This window comes from Prinia subflava, chromosome 2 (genome assembly GCF_021018805.1).
Source record: "Prinia subflava isolate CZ2003 ecotype Zambia chromosome 2, Cam_Psub_1.2, whole genome shotgun sequence".
NCBI classification, from domain to species: domain Eukaryota; kingdom Metazoa; phylum Chordata; class Aves; order Passeriformes; family Cisticolidae; genus Prinia; species Prinia subflava.
In genome coordinates, this window is record NC_086248.1 from 23,811,032 (window position 1) to 23,829,512 (window position 18,481).

Consider the following 18,481-nt stretch of genomic DNA (forward strand, 5'->3'; position numbering starts at 1 on the left):
AGTCTTACAAGCACATGCTCAGCCCTGGCAAGCTCCATGGCAGAGATCTCGTTTCAGACGCGCAGTTCACACAGCAGCAAAGACTGATTCCCTGCCATAAGCTTTTTAAGTAATCTGTGGGAGAGCCCTGCTGAAAGTTGCAGGGCCCAAAAGTACTCAGCCTCCTGGAAAAAATAATAATAATAAAAAAAAAATATATATATTTAAAGCAACAGCGCATTTGGCATCAGGCTGGAAATAAGGCAGGACCTAAAAAAAAAAGATGTCCCCTTCAGCCCGAGTCAGGACTGCCTGCGGGCGCCAGTCACGTCTTCATGGCTCGACCCCACTGCCCCAACACAAGGCACCCTTCCACAGGGCACACAGGGCAGCCTCGCAGTCACCAGGGATGGCACGGGCCCCGGGGTTACCGCAGGTACCAGGGCAGATGTGCACCAGCAAGCGACACTGTCCGTGTCCCACCTGGCGCACACGGGGCAGAGCCCGCCCGGGCTGCTCCTGAGGCTGGCACGGCCGCCGCGACGGGCCCGCCCTGGCAGGGGCACAGCGCAGGCCGTGGCGCTCCCTGGGCAGGCCGCCCCCGACCCATCTGCACGGGCTCACGGCTGTGCTCGCTCGGTACCGCACCGTGCCTTTAAATGACCGGCAGAGAAAAGCACACGGTCCGCGCTGTTATTGCTGGCAGCTGGCTAGAGAACAACCAGCCGGCCCGCATGTACGGCCAATGGCGGCGCGGGCGCGGCTACAAGAAAGAGGGGCGGGAGCGCAGGAGCCCCGGCGGCGCCGAGGCGGAGAACGGCCGCAGCGACGGCGCTGCCATGGCGGAGAAGGGGCGGGGCGGCGGCGGTGCCGTGGCGGAGAAGGGGCGGAGCGGTGGCCGTGCCGTGGCGGAGAAGGGGCGGAGCGGCGGCGGTGGCGGTGCCATGGCGGAGAAGGGGCGGAGCGGCGGCGGCGGCCGTGCCGTGGCGGAGAAGGGGCGGAGCGGCGGCGGCGGCCGTGCCGTGGCGGAGAAGGGGCGGAGCGGCGGCGGCGGTGGTGCCGTGGCGGAGAAGGGGCGGAGCGCTGCGCGGAGTGTGCTGGGGCTGCAGGAGCGGCTGCGCTGTGCGCGGGAGCCCGCCGAGGTAGCCGGCCGGGAGGGCAAGCGCGGCAGCTTCTGGGCTGTTAGTTCTGTGCTCGTAAGAGCTTTTCTGTGCGAAATAGGTGCTTCTGCGTGGTTTTAATGACACACACCATGAGGGCGGAGGCTACGACGCCCTGACTTGTTCTGCCGGGTCCAAGAAGGACTAGGCTGTTCTTGTCAAACAGCTCCTGTAGGGTGGCCAGGCTGCTCAGTAGCTGCGGGGAGCAGCTAAGGAGCACCTGAAGCAGGCAGGGATGAGTGGGGAGCGCGATCTGAGCAGGTGCTGAAGCTGCGCCGGGCACTGGAGGCGCAGAGGGGACATTCCCCCCCCCAGGCCGTGGGGCAGAGGGGACCAAAGCGCAGAGGGGACATTCCCCCCCCAGGCCGTGGGGCAGAGGGGACCAAAGCGCAGAGGGGACATTCCCCCCCCAGGCCGTGGGGCAGAGGGGACATTCCCCCCCCCAGGCCGTGGGGCAGAGGGGACATTCCCCCCCCCAGGCCGTGGGGCAGAGGGGACATTCCCCCCCCAGGCCGTGGGGCAGAGGGGACCAAGGCACGCCCCGCTCTCTGCTGAGCAGCAGCCGGCACTCCCAAGGAGATGGAAGCAAAGTAGCAGGTGCCAAATTGGCCCCAATGTTTTATGAAATAATAAATTATATTTGATTGAAGAAGGTGTACTCAAAGCAGCGATGTGGTTTTTGCTTGGTTTGGGTTTTTTTTACATTCTTTTTTTGGAGGGTCACGTTCCCTTTGAAAATACAGGACACTTTTACCTTGTTGAGTTTCAAAGGCATTGAAACGTGATGCAGGTTTGAGGTTGGAGGCAGAGGGCAGTAGCAAAAATGGCATTGTATTTGGTAGTTGATGAGAAGCTTAGCTATTAATCGTGTTTACAGTGTGTTTTCAAAGTATGTGCATGCATATAGAAGAAATACTGATTTTAATAGCCAATAGTGGTTTATCTTCTTCAGTGCCTGTGGTGTAGACAATATCTGTCTAAAATGCCAATATCTGTGGAGGTGCTTCTTCATTAGTTTTAATTTGCAGTTCAGTGAACCTAAGATCTCTTCCTATGCGGCAGAAATTATCAGCTATTACAGCGTCTGAATTTGTGCTTGGGATTAGTGTTGATAGGCTATTTGAACAAGAGGTAGCAAAGGAAAAGAAGTAATTCTAGAGGTAATTATTTTTTGAGTGATCCCAAACCAGGAAGTTTCAAAGCATTCTACTAAAGTGAAAAATGAGAACAACTCGGCTGATTTAGATCATAAGGGACGAGATAATTTTTTTGTGTAGCATAGCTGCAAGTAGGTGCTGCATAAAATGGAGCTAATGGTGGTGCTGCAGCACTTCTGTCTCTGGTAAAACTGCCTAGTGAAATAGAAGTATTTATGGGTTACAGGGCCTAAGGAGTAGCAGGGAATGTGAGAAACTGATAACTGTGAATTGGCAGTCATTAAAGGTAGTACTAAAAGAAGTTGAATCTAATAAGATAAACTATGTGGTTAGTATCTTCAAAGGCAAAGAGGAGAGTTCTAGAAATGTGTGAAACAACTTACAAATCAGTATTACAAATGTGTATATAGGCAAGTGTTGTTGTTGTCAAATACTTCTGTTCCATGCTGAGAATAATATTTGTCTTTGGACTTTTTAGTATTGCTAAAACACTTTTGATAACCATGCAGAACATCAGTTGTCCATTTCAAAAGCTTCTTAATGTGTGGAGGTTTGATAGCTACCCACTGAGTTTTCAGAGAATTGATGAAGAATAGGAATGATGCTTTTGGTTTAAGGGAAGGTATGGGGAACAAATATTGTGCTAGTGTTAAAGGTCTGTGAAATGGTCTTCACTGGCATTGGTCATAAAGGAACACACTGAGCATCTGCATGATGTTGAGATGTAACTGATGAGGAATTAAAGGGTGGTGCCATGATCCATACCATTCAATAAGATGTTGCGTAGATACATTCTGCCAATTTTATCTCAAATGGTATTTGGCTGACACATATTGTTGTAGATATATGCAAGCTGCGAGGCATTTGTCTTGCTTCTGTATGATGCTGATTAGACTAGCAGTGTCACAGGCCTGATACAATACATAAAACTGATTTCAGTTGCACTTGCCAAAAATAAGTGCCAGACCTCATCACGAAACAATGTTGGGTTGTGGGTTTGTGGTGTTTTTTGGGGGCATAGGAGAATGATTATGCATCTCTTTGTGACATGATGCTACTGAAATCTTCCTTAATTTAGAAGACAGCTAGCTTTGTAAGGAAATGCTACACATACTGAAGTAATTTGTATCAAATGAAGAAAGTCCATTCTAGAAACCAAGTTTGATCATGTGGTAGGTTACATTCATTTGAGCAACACATGTTTTACCATGGCTCAGTGGAAAGTCACAACTAGGAGCTATGAATATAGGTCACTCAGGAGACTGTATTTTGGAAAGCATTGACTCAGAAAATGATTTGGAGCTCTGATGTATTACCAGTTGAGCATGAAATTGCAGTAGAGTGCAGTGGCTTATGGAGTAAATGCTATCTTTGGGTAGCTTAGCAGGGTTATGTTACTATTGCTATATAGCTTTAGAGGGAAAATTACAGGAATATTATGTCCTGTTCTGAGGACTGTTTTTAAAAACAACACTGGCCAAGCTGGAAAGACAGTAAGATAGCCAGAGAATGGCTGTAGCTCTGGCTAGCATAACTTAATGAAACTAAAGAGCCAAGGTAAAGAGTGTGATTAGTATTTACATTTCTGTGTTGTGTAAGATGACTGGAAGAAATCTGCTTTAGTGTAATTAACAGATCATTAGATTTAGTAGCTGAAAACAAAACTAGGCAATTGTTTTAGGTGAACAGCTGTGTTTGGGTAGGTTTTTTTGGTTTGTTTGTTTTTTTTTTAATTTGGGTGGGTTTTTTTTTTTAAATTTGGGTGGGTTTTTTTTTTTAAATTTGGGTGGGTTTTTTTTTTTAAATTTGGGTGGGTTTTTTTTTTTAAATTTGGGTGGGTTTTTTTTTTTTAATTTGGGTGGGTTTTTTTTTTTAATTTGGGTGGGGTTTTTTTTTTTAATTTGGGTGAGGGTTTTTTTTAATTTGGGTGAGGGTTTTTTTGTTTGAATTTTTTTTATTAGCTGAGGGCATAGGGATTATTTGCTTGGGACAGAGTTGGATTTTTCTAAGGTGTTTTCCTCAAAGTCCTGATGTTTTTTCAAATGAGCTGTCTAGCTCAGCCAGAAGTTATTGACTTGATGGAATTTCACAGGCTGTGTTGTACAAGAGAATAAGCTAAAGAACCATAGGGAGCTCTCTGAAAGAGAATGAAGCTATTGAGTGAGGAAGGAGAGAAAACAGCAGTTCCTGTAGAGAATGTTGTCAGTCCCGTGAGGACATATGGCCTGGGAACCTGTTAATGGGTTCCATCCTTCCTGAGGTTCCAGGTTCAGATAGGAAAATAAGAGGAGACTTTACAACAGTTGTATAAAGGATGATGGAGCAACACTGGTGTAGTGGGACCTGACCAAACCCAGTGCACCTGGCAGCTGTTGTTACCACTTTGCTTTCAGTTTTGGCTCTGGAAAATTTTGTTTGCTTCTTTCCCATTGCTCATTACCATTGATCTCTGCTTTCCAAGTTCCAGTCTGCTTTCCCTTCTTCCCTACATCTTTGCTTGCTTTTGTTCCTACTGTTGTCTTTGCTTTTGTCTCACACCACTGGGTGGGTGCCAGCTCTCAGTTTGTCCATAAGGCTTTGCCTGTTTATATTGCATGAAGACCTAGGTCTTGGTTTTCGTTGGAATGTATTTTATGGAAAAAAACCTCAGTCCTAAAGGGTTTTGATCATTCTTTATAAATTAGTATTTAGGAATTGTGTAGACTAGTCCAGGAATTGTATATGAAGATGAATTTTATTCAAAATTTTTCTATGAAGTTTGCAGTCTCTTTTAAAGTTGATAGAGTTTTTCCACAAGGATATAACTGATAGTGGTATGTGAGGTAAAATGGTCTGAAAACCAGCGGAGGGCTGCATATGTGTTGTGTGTATATGGAAGGTCTTCCATAAAAAAATTACCAGATCCAGCCCCGTGAGATAAGAGCTACATAGGCCACAAATGCTATGGTGAAAGAAATTATTAGAGAAAGATCCCTCAATAGTCAGTCTTCATTTTGTTTTTGAAGACTTGCTCAGAACAGACTTCATCATTTTGCCTTATTTTATGCAGTAATTATAATGGTATACTATATATAGGTTTTATGACAATAAAGTTTGTGTTTCTAGCAAGCTCTGGTTTTGGTGACAGACTTTACTCTGTCTTGTGCTTCACAGTATACCTTTCTACAAAGCCCAATGGATGCTGGAGCTTGGTACTTGTGCTTTGTCTTTGGTAGAGAAATCAGATATCTCTAGCAAATAAAATAAATACAAAGTTTCTCTGCTGCTACATATGCTTGCCACAAATTATATGTGCTTATTTTCTGATTGTGTCTGTAAGTAAGTTTGGTTCTAAATCCCAAGAATTTGGAGATCTGTGATTCCTACTGGCAGGCTGGATGCAGCCATTTACTTTGTCCAGTTACAGAATGGAATCTTGTACTAGTCCTGTACATGCAGAGCTGCTGATTCCCCTGCAGCCTGACCTGTTCCCTGCTTCTAAGTAGTTGGTATCACTTCTAAAAACCTGATCAGTGTGTCTGATCCATTTTTTCTATTTGTTAAATGAAAGTGTTATTTGTCTTAATTTTCCAAATGTGATATACATTTCAAGTAATGAAAATGAGCAGTGTAGTCAGTAATTTAGAAAACTTTGAAAGTTTTGTTTTTCATTAAAATGTGTTGACTGCTTTTGAACATGCTTGTCATCTAGCATGTTGGTTTGAAGTTGTATGAATAGTAATTGCGTGCTTCCTGAATTTTTTCTTCTGAAATAAACTTGTCTTTCAGTTAACTTAGTCCAAAATCCATCAAGAGTAACTATTCAAACCCCCTGTTCTCTCTATCCTGATGAAAACGTCTCTTAGTATTCTACAAATAGTTTTGTTTCTGGCAAAATAAATGAGTTTATTCCCAGTGATTTGCACTATTGATTATCTAGGCAGGTTAAATATCCCAATATAGCGTGTCAGCAGTGGGTTACTTGCTTTTTCATTGCAAAATAAATTAAATCAATGAGCTTATATATTCTTCTAATTAAGTAAAAGAGAACTAACTTGACACTATCATCTCAAGCATTAGAAACTATGTTAACATTGTGAGCAGTTACTGTTTTTCTTGGGGAGTGCCTAATCTTAAAGATAAGCAGAACTTCATATGGCTTTTGTGCTGGTTCTGAAATCTTGGTAAGGAGGTGGTGTGGTGGGGTTTTTGTGTTTTTGTTTGTTTGGTTTGGTTTTGGGTTTTTTGTGTTGTTTTTATGGTAGGTATCCTGCCATTTTGTAGCTAGCTGAAATTTTCGGGAGGAATTTGATTTGTTGCCTCTGGTCCTAGGTGTGTGTTGTACCTTGTCTCACATTTTTCCTGTGCTTGTCTAGACTCACAGGCACTGTTTCAGGGTGGATGATTTAAGGAAGAACTGCATGCCAGGCATGTAGATAGAGTCCACTGAACACAATGAAAATCAGCGTCAAGTGTGGCATTCCACTACTCTAATGCATTGTAGGAACAATGAAACTTAGAGCAACAGTAGAGAGAATATCTCTAGAGTGCAATTTATGAATTGTTTCTTTGAGCTCGCCACTCATTTTTAGTGCCTCTTCCACCTCCTGCAATGCCATTTCAGAAGTGGCATCTTGTATAATAAATGACAGTTCATTGGTTATTTAAATTAATATAGCTGTTATTGTTGTCAGGAGATTTCTGGGTAGTGTGTTTTGTGTTCCTGCTGTTACACTGAGAAGTGTCAATGATTTGAAACACTTGACTAGTATTTCTGGCTTTGTGAAAGCCTATGAAATGCTGCTATTTTAGTTGTACATTAGTTCTGTAGTCTCCAAAACACAGCTTAATGTATGTGGTTGGGAGCATTTTAGTGGCAGCACTGAATTGGGGAATGCCATTCTTAAATGATGACAGAAAGATAAGACAAATTTGCTGTGTATGGTTAGCTGCAAGATTTTGGGGTGCTATATACCCCTTGCCAAATAAATTGGGTTGTATTGCTGTTGAAATTTATACTCTGCTTATAAATGAGATTTTATTGTTATTAAAACACTTCTCATAGGAATATGAGCATTTTGTATGTGAAAAAATCCTGCTTTTGGGGAAGTGTTGAGTGTTGTAACAGGTGCAAGCTTGGCAGTACAAAAGAAAACAGTTGTTCTAGCTTGAGCTTCTTTTGTTAAAGTTCAAATTGCAGTTATGTTTTCAAAACCTTATTTTGTGCAGTCTGGGCTCACACCAGCTCTATTGTCCTTTCTTGGCCTGGATTGATGGAAGTAGGGCTGCTGACTGTGAGGCTTGCTGATTTTTGCTTGGTAGCTTTGCGTAACGCAGCTTTTGTACTGACTCTGTGGCAAATGAGGGCCACTGCTACAGGATAAGTAGCCTCTACTTCTGTGTTATTGATTTTTACTGTAATCTCTGTAGCAGTAAATTCAAACTGTTTACTGGATTTTCTGTTGTTACTGAAATTGAGGGGTTGGCAGGGCTGTATTGGTTCACAGCACAGACTGCAAACACTGCCCTGATGGGCAGTAAAGGAGTGCTTACGTTTTCCAGGAGTTGCTGGATGTACCTTTTAATACTGTTGTGTATTTTGGGATTAAATATGTGAATGAGGTTGAAAAGAACAGAATAAGATTTCCAACTATTTTTTAGAACAATAAATCTAATGTTTTCTTTCAGATTATAAAAACACTTAAGGTACTACAAGGTTTGGATTTATCACTGGATGTTTTAGTGGTAAGTGATCAGTAATAATACATTAAACTCTTCTGTAGTGAATTACTATGGAAATGTCAAGAGTGTGGTGGATATGTTGCATTTTAAAACTTTTGAATTTATATCTTATTTGGTTTGATTAATTTTCCAAAAGCTGCTCATCCAACTTGATAAACGCAGTATTATGTCAACAGTGATAGTTGTTGACATAACAGAGATAGCAGAGAGCTGAGCATATAGAGGACACTTTGCTAATCAGGCTGGCTTCTTTTCACTGTAAAACTGCCTTAAATCAATGCTTAAGGCAAATATGGGTGAACCATTCTTTCGGTCAATTGTCTAACTCTTCCATCTTTCAATAGCAGCTCAAAGTTAGTCTCTTGCATTTAAAGAGCAGGAATCCCAAATAATAGTAATAATAGCTTGGATAAGGACTTTTATCCTTATCCAAGGTGCATCCTATCAAATTCTCTATTAGATATTCTCACATTGGTCTGTGAAGCTTCTAGCTATTATAAACAATGTGTCCGTGTTTTGAAAAGCAGAAAAATGTCCATTTTGTGAGAATTCTTTGAAGAGTAAGAGGAAAAATACAGTTGCCAAAATATTTGGATGGCCTATTCAGGTAAAGGCATGTGCCTGTCTAGATACAGGCAGACTTCTACTGAAATGAAGAAATATTTATTTTGTTTTCCAGTAAAATACATAATCTCATGTTGCAATTAGTTGTTTAAAATGGCAAAGGTTTCTGCAGATGATTCATGTTCCCAGAAAGTTTCCATGCTTTATAATGGGACAGACTTTGGTAGAAGCCTTCAAGTCAAATAGAGGAAAGTGATGTCTTACAGTGGAGGGCTCCACCTATTTTTAATGCATCTGAAGAACATAAATAGCTTTGTGAAGTAGTCCCACCAGATTTCTTCCATCTGTTTGCAATAACTGACTTACCAAATCAGGTTGCTCAAATTATATATAAGCTAAATATACTTGAAGTGAATTTAAGGAAGCCCGTTTTAGAGTCTGAGCTGATTATGTGGGAGTAATGTGTATAGGAGTATACAGGAGTATAATTTCACTAGTTAGCAAGAGCATTCACAGGTTGCAGTGAACCTACTGAATTCCATATTTTGTGTGCATCTTAAAAGTGAGGGTTTGTGAATCAGACATGCTTGCTGATAATACAGCATTAAAATCACCTGTGATTCTACAAACATTCAAAGTCTCCAAGATATTTTTGCTTAAACAAAACACACTAGAGTGCGACTTGAAGACACAATGATGTTATGGAAATAACTCTGCTGCTCTGACCCCTCAACCTTGTACTACTGGTTGAGATGTATTTTATATTACACCTTGCCCAACATATATGCTCTCTAATATGCTCAAATGTACTTCATAAGCCTAAAGGAAATTTGAATTGATGCATTTTGTGGGCTTAAGCATTTGAGAGAAGTGAAATTCAAGAAATATGTACATTTAATGGAGGAAAACTACTTATCTTAGTTTTATGAATTAAGCCTGCATTTTGCTCCCCATAGTTGGTTATAAATAACTACTTCCTTCAATTCTATTTGCAGTATAAAGAGGCCATTTGTTCTTTGGCTGCCGTAGGACTGCCCTGAATGCTAGTGTAATACTGTTTGTAGCAGTTTTATTTGGAATGAGAGTTGTGATTTATTCTGTCCATCTTTCTTGCACTATCTTCAACAGGAAACTGGCATAGACAAAACAGTTAACAGTTTTAGGGAACATTCCACTGCTGGGAATGTAGCTAAAAGTCTGTTAAAACAATGGAAAAAGCTTATTTCTCCAGAAAGTAAAAGGTAGGTGTGGACTTTTTTCCTTAAATTTAATTATACTGTAGTGTAATTTTAATATATAGATTGGAAATTTAGGAAGGTGTTTGGAATGGCAAATGTACATTGAGATGGAATGTGAACTGAATGCAAGAAATGAGAATGCAGTTGTAAAATATGAGTAAAACAATCAAACCATTATTGGTCAACTAGCCAGTCAGCACCCTGACTTCAGCTGCTTTTTGTGACTGGCACAAATTCTTAGGTCCCAGCTGGTGCAAACGGGACTAAACCATGATGAGCACTGCTCTGCACTTCAGGAAATGGAGAAACCTGCTCTTTCTTCCCAGAGGTGGTGGTTAAATGAGGCAGCTCTCCAGTGATGTGGTTGTATAGAGGTTTTTCTTGTAATATTCTTGTGGGCTGAGAGGGGCTTCCAGCATTGGAGGAGGCACAGTGAAGAGATGCAGTTTCTTCTGAGACTGAAGCAGCCACCACTGCCATGACCAGGCCCATTCTGCTTTAGATGTTTTGTGGAGTTCCAACAATTCCAGACAGTTGAGCTGAGAAAGCCAAGGGAATATTTTGATGAAATAGTTTGATGAGTGCATTTTAAGTCTGAAGTTGTTCAAACTGCCAGAAAGTAAAATACCAGAACCCATGATATGCAAATCATAAAGGCTGACCTGTTAATCTGTATCACCTACAGAGCATGCTGTAAATTGTTCTGTCTCCTAGTTATTTCAAACACTATGTCTGTGCTGTAAACATGCAGGGAAGCTTTGTGAAAAGTGGTATCCAGCATGTTATAAGCAGATAGTACTGCCAGGTTTGTTTTCATGCTTGGGATTATGTCCCCACTCCCCACTTGTTTTGCTATCAGTTCTTATTTCAATATTTAGCAGTGGACCCAAGAGCTCTGTGATTCTGTACTGATAGTGGAAGAATAAGAACACAGTGCAGAACCAAATTCTGAGTCTTGTGAAACTATGACACATGTGATTTTATGCTTTTAGTTTTACTAATACTGGAAAACCAAGTTGTTTAAGAATTTAGCATCAGCTGTAGAATGGGATGTGGTTTTTTTTGTTGCAGTGATCACAGGGAAAGAAAAAATAATGAAAAAGAAAAACGTAAGATGAAATCTTCTGTTTCCAAGGAGATTAAGCCTTCAGAGAAGCCTGAAACATCTGTACTGGCCTTTAGAAGTTCCAGTAGTGTTCCCATTTCTACAAGGTTGAATAAAGAGCATATTTGTAGTGAAAAGACCCATCAAAGTACAAATTCTGAGTCTCCAAAAGAGTGTGATAATGAATGTAGCAGCAGTGGTTCTAAGCATGCTTCCCAGGGTACCAATTCTCAGGCTAAAGAAAGTGAGTTCAGAGAGAGCATCTCCACTGAGAGCAAGAAAATTTCAGAAAAGCAGCATTCCTCTGCAGCCAATGAAGGCTTATTACCCCTGAAGGAAAAACTTTGTAAGAAGGCTTCCAAACAGAGAAATCCTAAACGTGTGAAGAAACCAAAACAAAGTCTTGTCGTGAAAGATGAAGCCAAATCATCTAGTGATGAGGAATTTGAACCCCCTACGATGTCTTTTGAATCTTATCTGACTTATGATGAGGTTACCAACAAAAGAAAGAGAAAGGCTTGCTCCACAGGTGCACGGTCAAAAAAGTGCAGTGAACAGAAGAATAGCTCATTAGCACAAAAGACTTCAAAACTTTCTCAGGCAAAAGAGGGAGTTGAAGATGTAAAAAAATGTGAGAGTGATCAATCAGAAACTCCCAGTAAAAAGGTAAATCACTACAGGGTTGCGATAACAGCAGATAAACTGCAGACAAACAAATGGTTTGAACTTTTAATTTCAGTGAAATTTATCTGTATTTATTCTAAGGAACAGATTGCATGACTCTGTATCAGCTGCATTGCAATTGCCAATAATTACAATAATGGAAGAGAAAAGAGATAGTTTGCAATTGAATTACTTGTATTTTTAGCATTATTTCCATCATTACAGTAGTGTTTGGTCATTACCAACTAACCTGCATTTGATTTGCAAAATGCAAAGGCGGTTACCTTTGGAAAGATGTCCACCTTTTCTTTTTCTTGACCATCCTGGTTTGTGGCTGCTGCAGCTCTTTTTGTATAGAACAGTCCTTTTGTCGGATGCTGTGGTTCTTTAATAGAATGTTAAGGTTTGCAGTGGAACTGAATATTCTTTAAATGCATTGAAGTAAACCACAGTATTGCATATAAAACTAGATTATACGTATTCTTAATCTGAGCTGTCCTAGTCCCTTGAAGTGCAAAAAGCTTAAGTAGCTCCTCTGAGAAAATGTGTATGCAAAAGTGTGTATTAATTAGACCTTTTAAATTAAGACCTTTTGTGCACTGAAAATTAGTTATCTTCAGATTTATATCTTCACTGTGATGTGAAAGCTTCAGGCTTTTTTTATTATGGGAGATCTGAAATCTGAATGTGTTTTCTTCTGTCTATTTCCCCATCTGGGAAAATCTTAATTTTCCCAGATGGGGAAATATTAATGTAGAGGCTTATGTATAATACTCTAACATAAACTGTTTGAGGAAAAACCTTTGATATTCAAGCAGAGGTGAAAAGTTAATATAGATATTTGAATGACCTGCAGGGAGTGGAGGTTTTGGGCTATAAGTGCCTGACTTGCAATTGGAGGACACCTGAGACCCAGTTTAGATGTTGATCCATTTGTAGGGACCTGTACTTTACAGGCTACTGCATCTTTAAATCCCTTTTTAGGGGATTAGCTGTGAATGTTTTAGGCTAAATGCCTTATTGAGTGTGATCTAGGAGCCTTGATAGAACCATATATGAGGCTGTTTCTTGTCTTTTAGAGTTATGCTTTTGTCATCTTGCTGTTTTGCCTCATTCACTGCATGCCTCAATAGTGATTTATCTGAAAGCCTGTTAGCTCTACATATTTACTCTGTTCTTTAATCTTTATGTGCTAATTGCAGATGTCCCACTAACTTCCTTTTGTGGTATAGTCTTGGTAAGTGGAGTATGAAAGGATATACTGAAAAATAATCCTTTGAGTAAATTTTAGTGTAGAAAAACAAGAATTCTAATTATTCTAGTTAATTTTGGGATTTGCATAAATATTTGGGGATTTATTGTAGCTTATTTTAAGCCTGGTTAACCCCTAATTTTTAATAGTGAAGCAATCTTTCCTTGACTGTGCACAGGCCAAAGTGGCATCCCTCCAAGAGCTTCTTAATACTCCACTACCTAAAACTCTGCCAGGCATCTCAGAATCATTTCCCCCATGTGCTGCAGACTTTACAGGTAAGTAATATACGAGGCTGATAAATGTGAAATAGTGCAGGTTTTTACAGCTCTGTGTGGAACTGTTTTATCCCCTTTTCCAATAAGCTGTATAAGCTTATCAGTCCATGGCAAATCACTTTTTCATCTGTAGAAGTCATATTGAAGCTGAGGGAGTTATAAGGCTATCCTTCTTATGGCTTGCTGAGTAAAGGAATACTGAGGAAGGTTACCACAGACTTGGAGAAGGCATAAATCAAGTGGCAGTTCTACAGGCTTCATTTATCTTTACTCATTTCTATACCTTAGGGCAGGCAAAGCCTTAGCAGAAATTATCTTAGTTAAAAGAAATATGATATGCTAGGTCTAGCTTTGGCATAGGAACCACTGGCTTCATTATAGGCAGGTGACATAAAGTAGCAGTGGTTCCCCTAGCAGCTCTTCTGATGTGGTTTCCCACCACTGGGATCTTGAAACATTGGTGTTATTGCAGCTTCTGGCTCCTCTAAGATAACTCAGGAGGATTAGTTCTGTAGGTGGCTAACAGAGCAATCGAGGTGTGAATACAGCTCATGTAGACTGGTGATGAATAATGCAAGGCTGGTTTGAGTTGGTGCAGCTCACTTGCAGTGTACATCTTGGAGTTAGAAGATGGTGAATGGACTTTTGCAATTTACAACATGTTCAAGGGTCCCATGCTGTAATGCAGTAACTTTGTATTAAGAAAATACTTTGTGTATATAAGTAAAAGTAATATTTGTTTATCTCAGAGCTGAACGTTTAAAGCATTGTGAAGCCTGCTTGATGTTTTGCTTGCAGTGTCTGCAGTACCCGTTGTAGAAGCTCCCCAGCAAGTCGATGATATAGTTCAATTCACAGGACAGAGACTGAACTCTAAAATGCAGGTTTACTCTGGCTCTAAGGCAGTCTGCCTTTCCAAGATGCTCACGCTGTATGAGCAGTGTGTCCGCGTGCTCCACAACAATATTGAGTGTGAGTACTTCGGGGGATTTGTAGCACTTCTGGCTCTAAGGGGATGAGATTTTTTTTTCTCCATGCCAACCAGTGGCACACAAAAATATATTGTCCCTCCATACTAATGGTGACTTGGAGCAGGTTGAAAGGCACTTGCAGAAATGGATTGATGACTGTGCTAAATGTAGCTTTATTTTGAAAGCTTACAATTTTTAAAGGTCCATGTTTACTTAAAATAATGTCCTATAAACAATAAACTAAAAATTCTGTCCCTTCCCTCTATGTTTGTTGTGATCAAGACATTCTTTTCTTCCTTGCATAGGCAGAGGAGGAAGTGATGCATGTCAGTAAAGGTGGGGCAATGACTATTCAAATAGTCATTGCTTTATCCAGCTTCAAGTGTAACTGCTAGTCAGTTATAGTTATGGAACTGCTGATTTATAAGTACTTTCATAGCCTGACATGGGATATGTTAGTGCTTGCTAAAATTAACTTGTGTTTTTACTTTTAAGCTGTCTGAGTGGTTTTACCCATTGAGTAAAATAAGTGAGATACTGAAGGTACTGTCTTCTTTTGTAGTGCTACAAGCAGCAGGAGGTGTGCCCTTTGACATTCTTGAGCCTGTGCTAACACATTGCACACCAGCGCAGTTGTTTCGAATAGAGAAATGTAATACGGTAAATTCTGCCTTGTTAAATTTGGGGAAACACAAAGTTCCACAACTCCACAGGCTGCACTGGTTTTCTGTCGGGCATACTTATTTCTTTGAATTCAGCTGTCATTATCAAGTCTCCCTTTCTGAAGTTTAAAACATGCAGGAGAATTATTACTAATGGCTAAGTAAAAGACAGTGTATATAGAAGAGTATTTCTGTTTCTGAAAATAAGAAAAAAAGATGACCATAGTATTTAGCACTGAAATAGGTGGAAAAGTCAGAACAAACTGTTTTCAAGTTACATACTATTAAGCCTGCAAAGTGTATCAGCTAGGAAGTAGCTGGGGTGCAATTTCATGTGTGTGGTAGATTTCTTATCTACAGTGTCAGGACTTGAGCTCCGTGATGCACTTGGACATTGATGTTCTGAGTGTGCAGTACCTCCTAGGGCAGGTTAGCCTTTCCTCTGTGTGCTTCAAGTTGAGAGCCAGAGTGGCCTGAGCCTGTGCTGTAAACACAAGTCTAGCCTGTAAGCATGGCTCACTGACTCCAGCTCTGCTGTTTGAATCTGTGATTCCCAGGCTGCAGTCAGTGTCCCTGCATGGTATTGCCACAGTGAGGGTACCAGTGTCAGCACCTGTGGTGAGATTTGTTCTGTACCTTCTTCCACCAAAGGTTTGGGTTGTGTCTGTAGGCTCAGAGAACAGGTACTCCTGAAAATGTTATTTTTAAATGTCTGATCTAAGATATCTTGTGTTCAAATTAGATGTTTATAAAAGAGACTGACCACTTGTGGAAGAAACACTGCCAAAGAGACTTTAAAAATGAGAGCCTTCTGGAATATGAGTCTTGGCGTGAAATGTACTGGAGACTGTTTAATCAGAGAGAAGAAAAACTGAAGGTTCTTACAAAAAGTATTCTTTCAGCTCAGTCTGAGAAACCAAAGGGTAAAATCTATAGTTATTTCTTCCACTTACAAAACCCAATCTCTTCTGCTGTTCTTGACAATATGTTTGGTTTAGTGATTTGTTTACAGTGAGTACTAATGCTGTACTTCCAGGAGAAATCATCAAGAACAAACAGTGTTAGTCTTAAATTAAAATTTGCTTAAAAAATAAACACATGCATTAATACAATATGTTGGTGTATCCTGCAAATATTACACATTAGACAAATCTTACCTTACTGGTTGGACTCAGGATTCTAAGCAGCAATGCAAAGAGTTTTGGACATAAAAGACATGAAAAGCCAAGCATCCTCTGCTCCTTGCTTATTAGGCAGGCAAGCAAAAATGGCTTATGTGACTGGTGCAGCAAAACCACCTAGGAACATTTGCCGACAGCAACAAATCCATGGGACAGCAGGACCTGTCATCCAGCTTCATCCCACACAGAAGTGCAAGTAAGTGCTATGTACTATGCTTTTGAGTTTGTGTCTTTGTCAGTTCAAAATCATACTTGCAAAATAATTTTAAAGTTCTAAATAACTCTATTTACTTTCCTTTTTCTTAATGGCTAGTAGCGAGAAACAAACTTGCCTTTTAAGTCTTGTGTACTCCTCTGTCATGTGTGCACAGTCATTGCACATTTCTCAAAAGTGCCAGTGAATTGACCCTCCCAGCTGGAGTGTAAGTGGACGCTGTTTCTTTTCTCCAGAGTGAACTAAAGCTGCTTAGCACCCTAGGGCAATTCCATTGTTGATGTTTTGGGTCTATAAACCTGCCTAGTAGCCTCACATGTTCTCCTGCTTTCATAAAATCCCAGTCAGCTGCCTGGTGTGATACAGCTGACCAGAATGAACCACAGGAACTTTTAATACTCTTTTTTTCCCCCCTGTGAATTTCAGAAGCTTAGTCAAACAGCCTTGCTGCTCAAGGTGGTTGTAAGTATGGGTTAGGAAGGGCAGCCTGAATGTAAGAATTTTCTTAATCTCAGCTTTTACACCAGATAAATTTTCATAACTATGCCTTTAGCTGGTGAGATTTGGAAGGTTCTTTCCATACTGTTGCTATTTCCAATGAAAAGATAGTCCTTCATCAAGGCAGTAGCTTAAGGCAGTTTGAGTTGCACTTTTGCTGTCAGCTGCTTTGTGGGAGGTTGAGGAGGTTCTGTGTTGTGACAGCCCTGCCTTTCCAGTTTAGGTGCTTCAAGTACAGTAGCATACAAGCACATATGTCCTTTGTGCTCCAGTAATCTCTGGACCAGTAGCTGAATGATGTAGACCAAGCCTTGTGAGATTTTTTTTTTTTCTCAGATACGAAAGAAGCTGTAAGAGGGTCATTGATTTGTCATCTTGAGAACCAAAGGGTTTGTTTAGGCACAATGAATTAAACTTCATTGCTTTGACCTATTGCTTTTTAAGCTGCAGAATTTATATGGCTGAAATTCTCACTTGAGAAGCTGGTCTTGCAGGAGCCAAAAAATCCTACTAAGGATTTGCATGCAGACATGCAGATCCTTAACAGGTTGCTATTCTCACTCAGTGTGCAGTGGTACTGAGGGCTGGCAGAATCCTCAGTGACTGCTTCTGAGGAGTACAGGGCTGGTGACATTTGGTGACATTGTGGTGACACTTTAATGCTATATTGGATTAATGGTCCAGGAGGCATCAGCTCTGTGTATGCATCTGCCTCAGTCCTTGTCTTGTTGATCGAGGATTTCAACATGATATTTTGTTAGTTATTGTGCCTTTTGCTTGCCAGTTGCAGAGGTTTTGTTTTTAAACATTTGCCCTCATTTTCTGTCAATAAACTAGTTCAGCTGTGTTAAAGGAAGAACATAAACACAAAGTGCAAACTAGAGTGCAGGGTGTTATGAGTCACAGTGGTATTGCCGGCCATTTTGATTTGTCATAAACTCTGATCATTTAATTTTAAAGACTAATAAGAGACATGAAACCTTATAAATGTAATATTTGTTTGAGAATTAAAAAGGAAAAAATGGTAATCTGTGATCTCATCTAACCTGAATTATCCTATGACTTGGAAATGTATAAAGTCTCTTAAATTTATCCAGTCAGGCTGTTGGCTTTGGTTTTTTATTTTTTAAATAAGCCAACGCAAATAGTAACTTGATATTTAATGCTAACTTTTTTCTTACTTGCTTGTTTTAAAAGAACAGGGATTCCAGAAATGAGAGACAGAAATAACACATTATCAAATCTGATACCTGCTGGCAACTATAGAAGTTCTAGCTCAGGTGTCATGATTCAAGATGGAAAGAAGCCTACCAAAAGTAAGCGGCATTTCCTGAGATGATAAATTTAATTGTTTTAACCTTCTGCCTATTAATATGTGCTTAATATTATACTAATACCATTTTAAGTTGCTCATAGCTGTAATCCTAACTGGTCTCTTTGTTCTGTTTTTATTGAAGAAATAGCACCGATCATGAAGAAAACTTTGAAAGCACTGAGGAACAGAGTTGGACAACGATAAAATGAGACTGTGTATTTGAAGTTTATTTGATCTGACTGTGTGTATATTATGCTACAGTGAATGAAAGTAATGTTCATGTAAGCACTGTTCAATTTGCTTTAGTTAAAATAGTTCTGAAAAGTTGCATGGGTGAATAATTAGCAATAAATACTGAAATCTGAGTCCTTTCATACTGCTGCTTTCTTACTTGAACTGAAGTAAGGTCTGTACACACTAATGACAAATCAGTTTATATGAAGCTTTATAGGTGATGTATTTATGAGTTTAAGTTGGTGAAGGATCTGGGGCACAGGTTTTGTTAGGAGTGGCTGAGGGAATG

At 40.4% G+C, this 18,481-nt stretch overlaps 1 protein-coding gene across 1 annotated transcript; it reads left to right on the forward strand.

The window, feature by feature from the left end:
• The first annotated feature begins 638 nt into the window (after positions 1-638).
• On the forward strand, positions 639-18,167 carry LOC134563588 (elongin-A-like). The gene is given in 12 exon segments (XM_063421630.1): positions 639-1,121; positions 7,964-8,020; positions 9,710-9,822; positions 10,891-11,590; positions 13,018-13,117; positions 13,916-14,089; positions 14,651-14,748; positions 15,493-15,673; positions 16,004-16,127; positions 17,841-17,959; positions 18,101-18,141; positions 18,144-18,167. Coding segments are annotated over 12 exon segments (2,214 nt in total).
• The last annotated feature ends 314 nt before the right edge of the window (positions 18,168-18,481 follow it).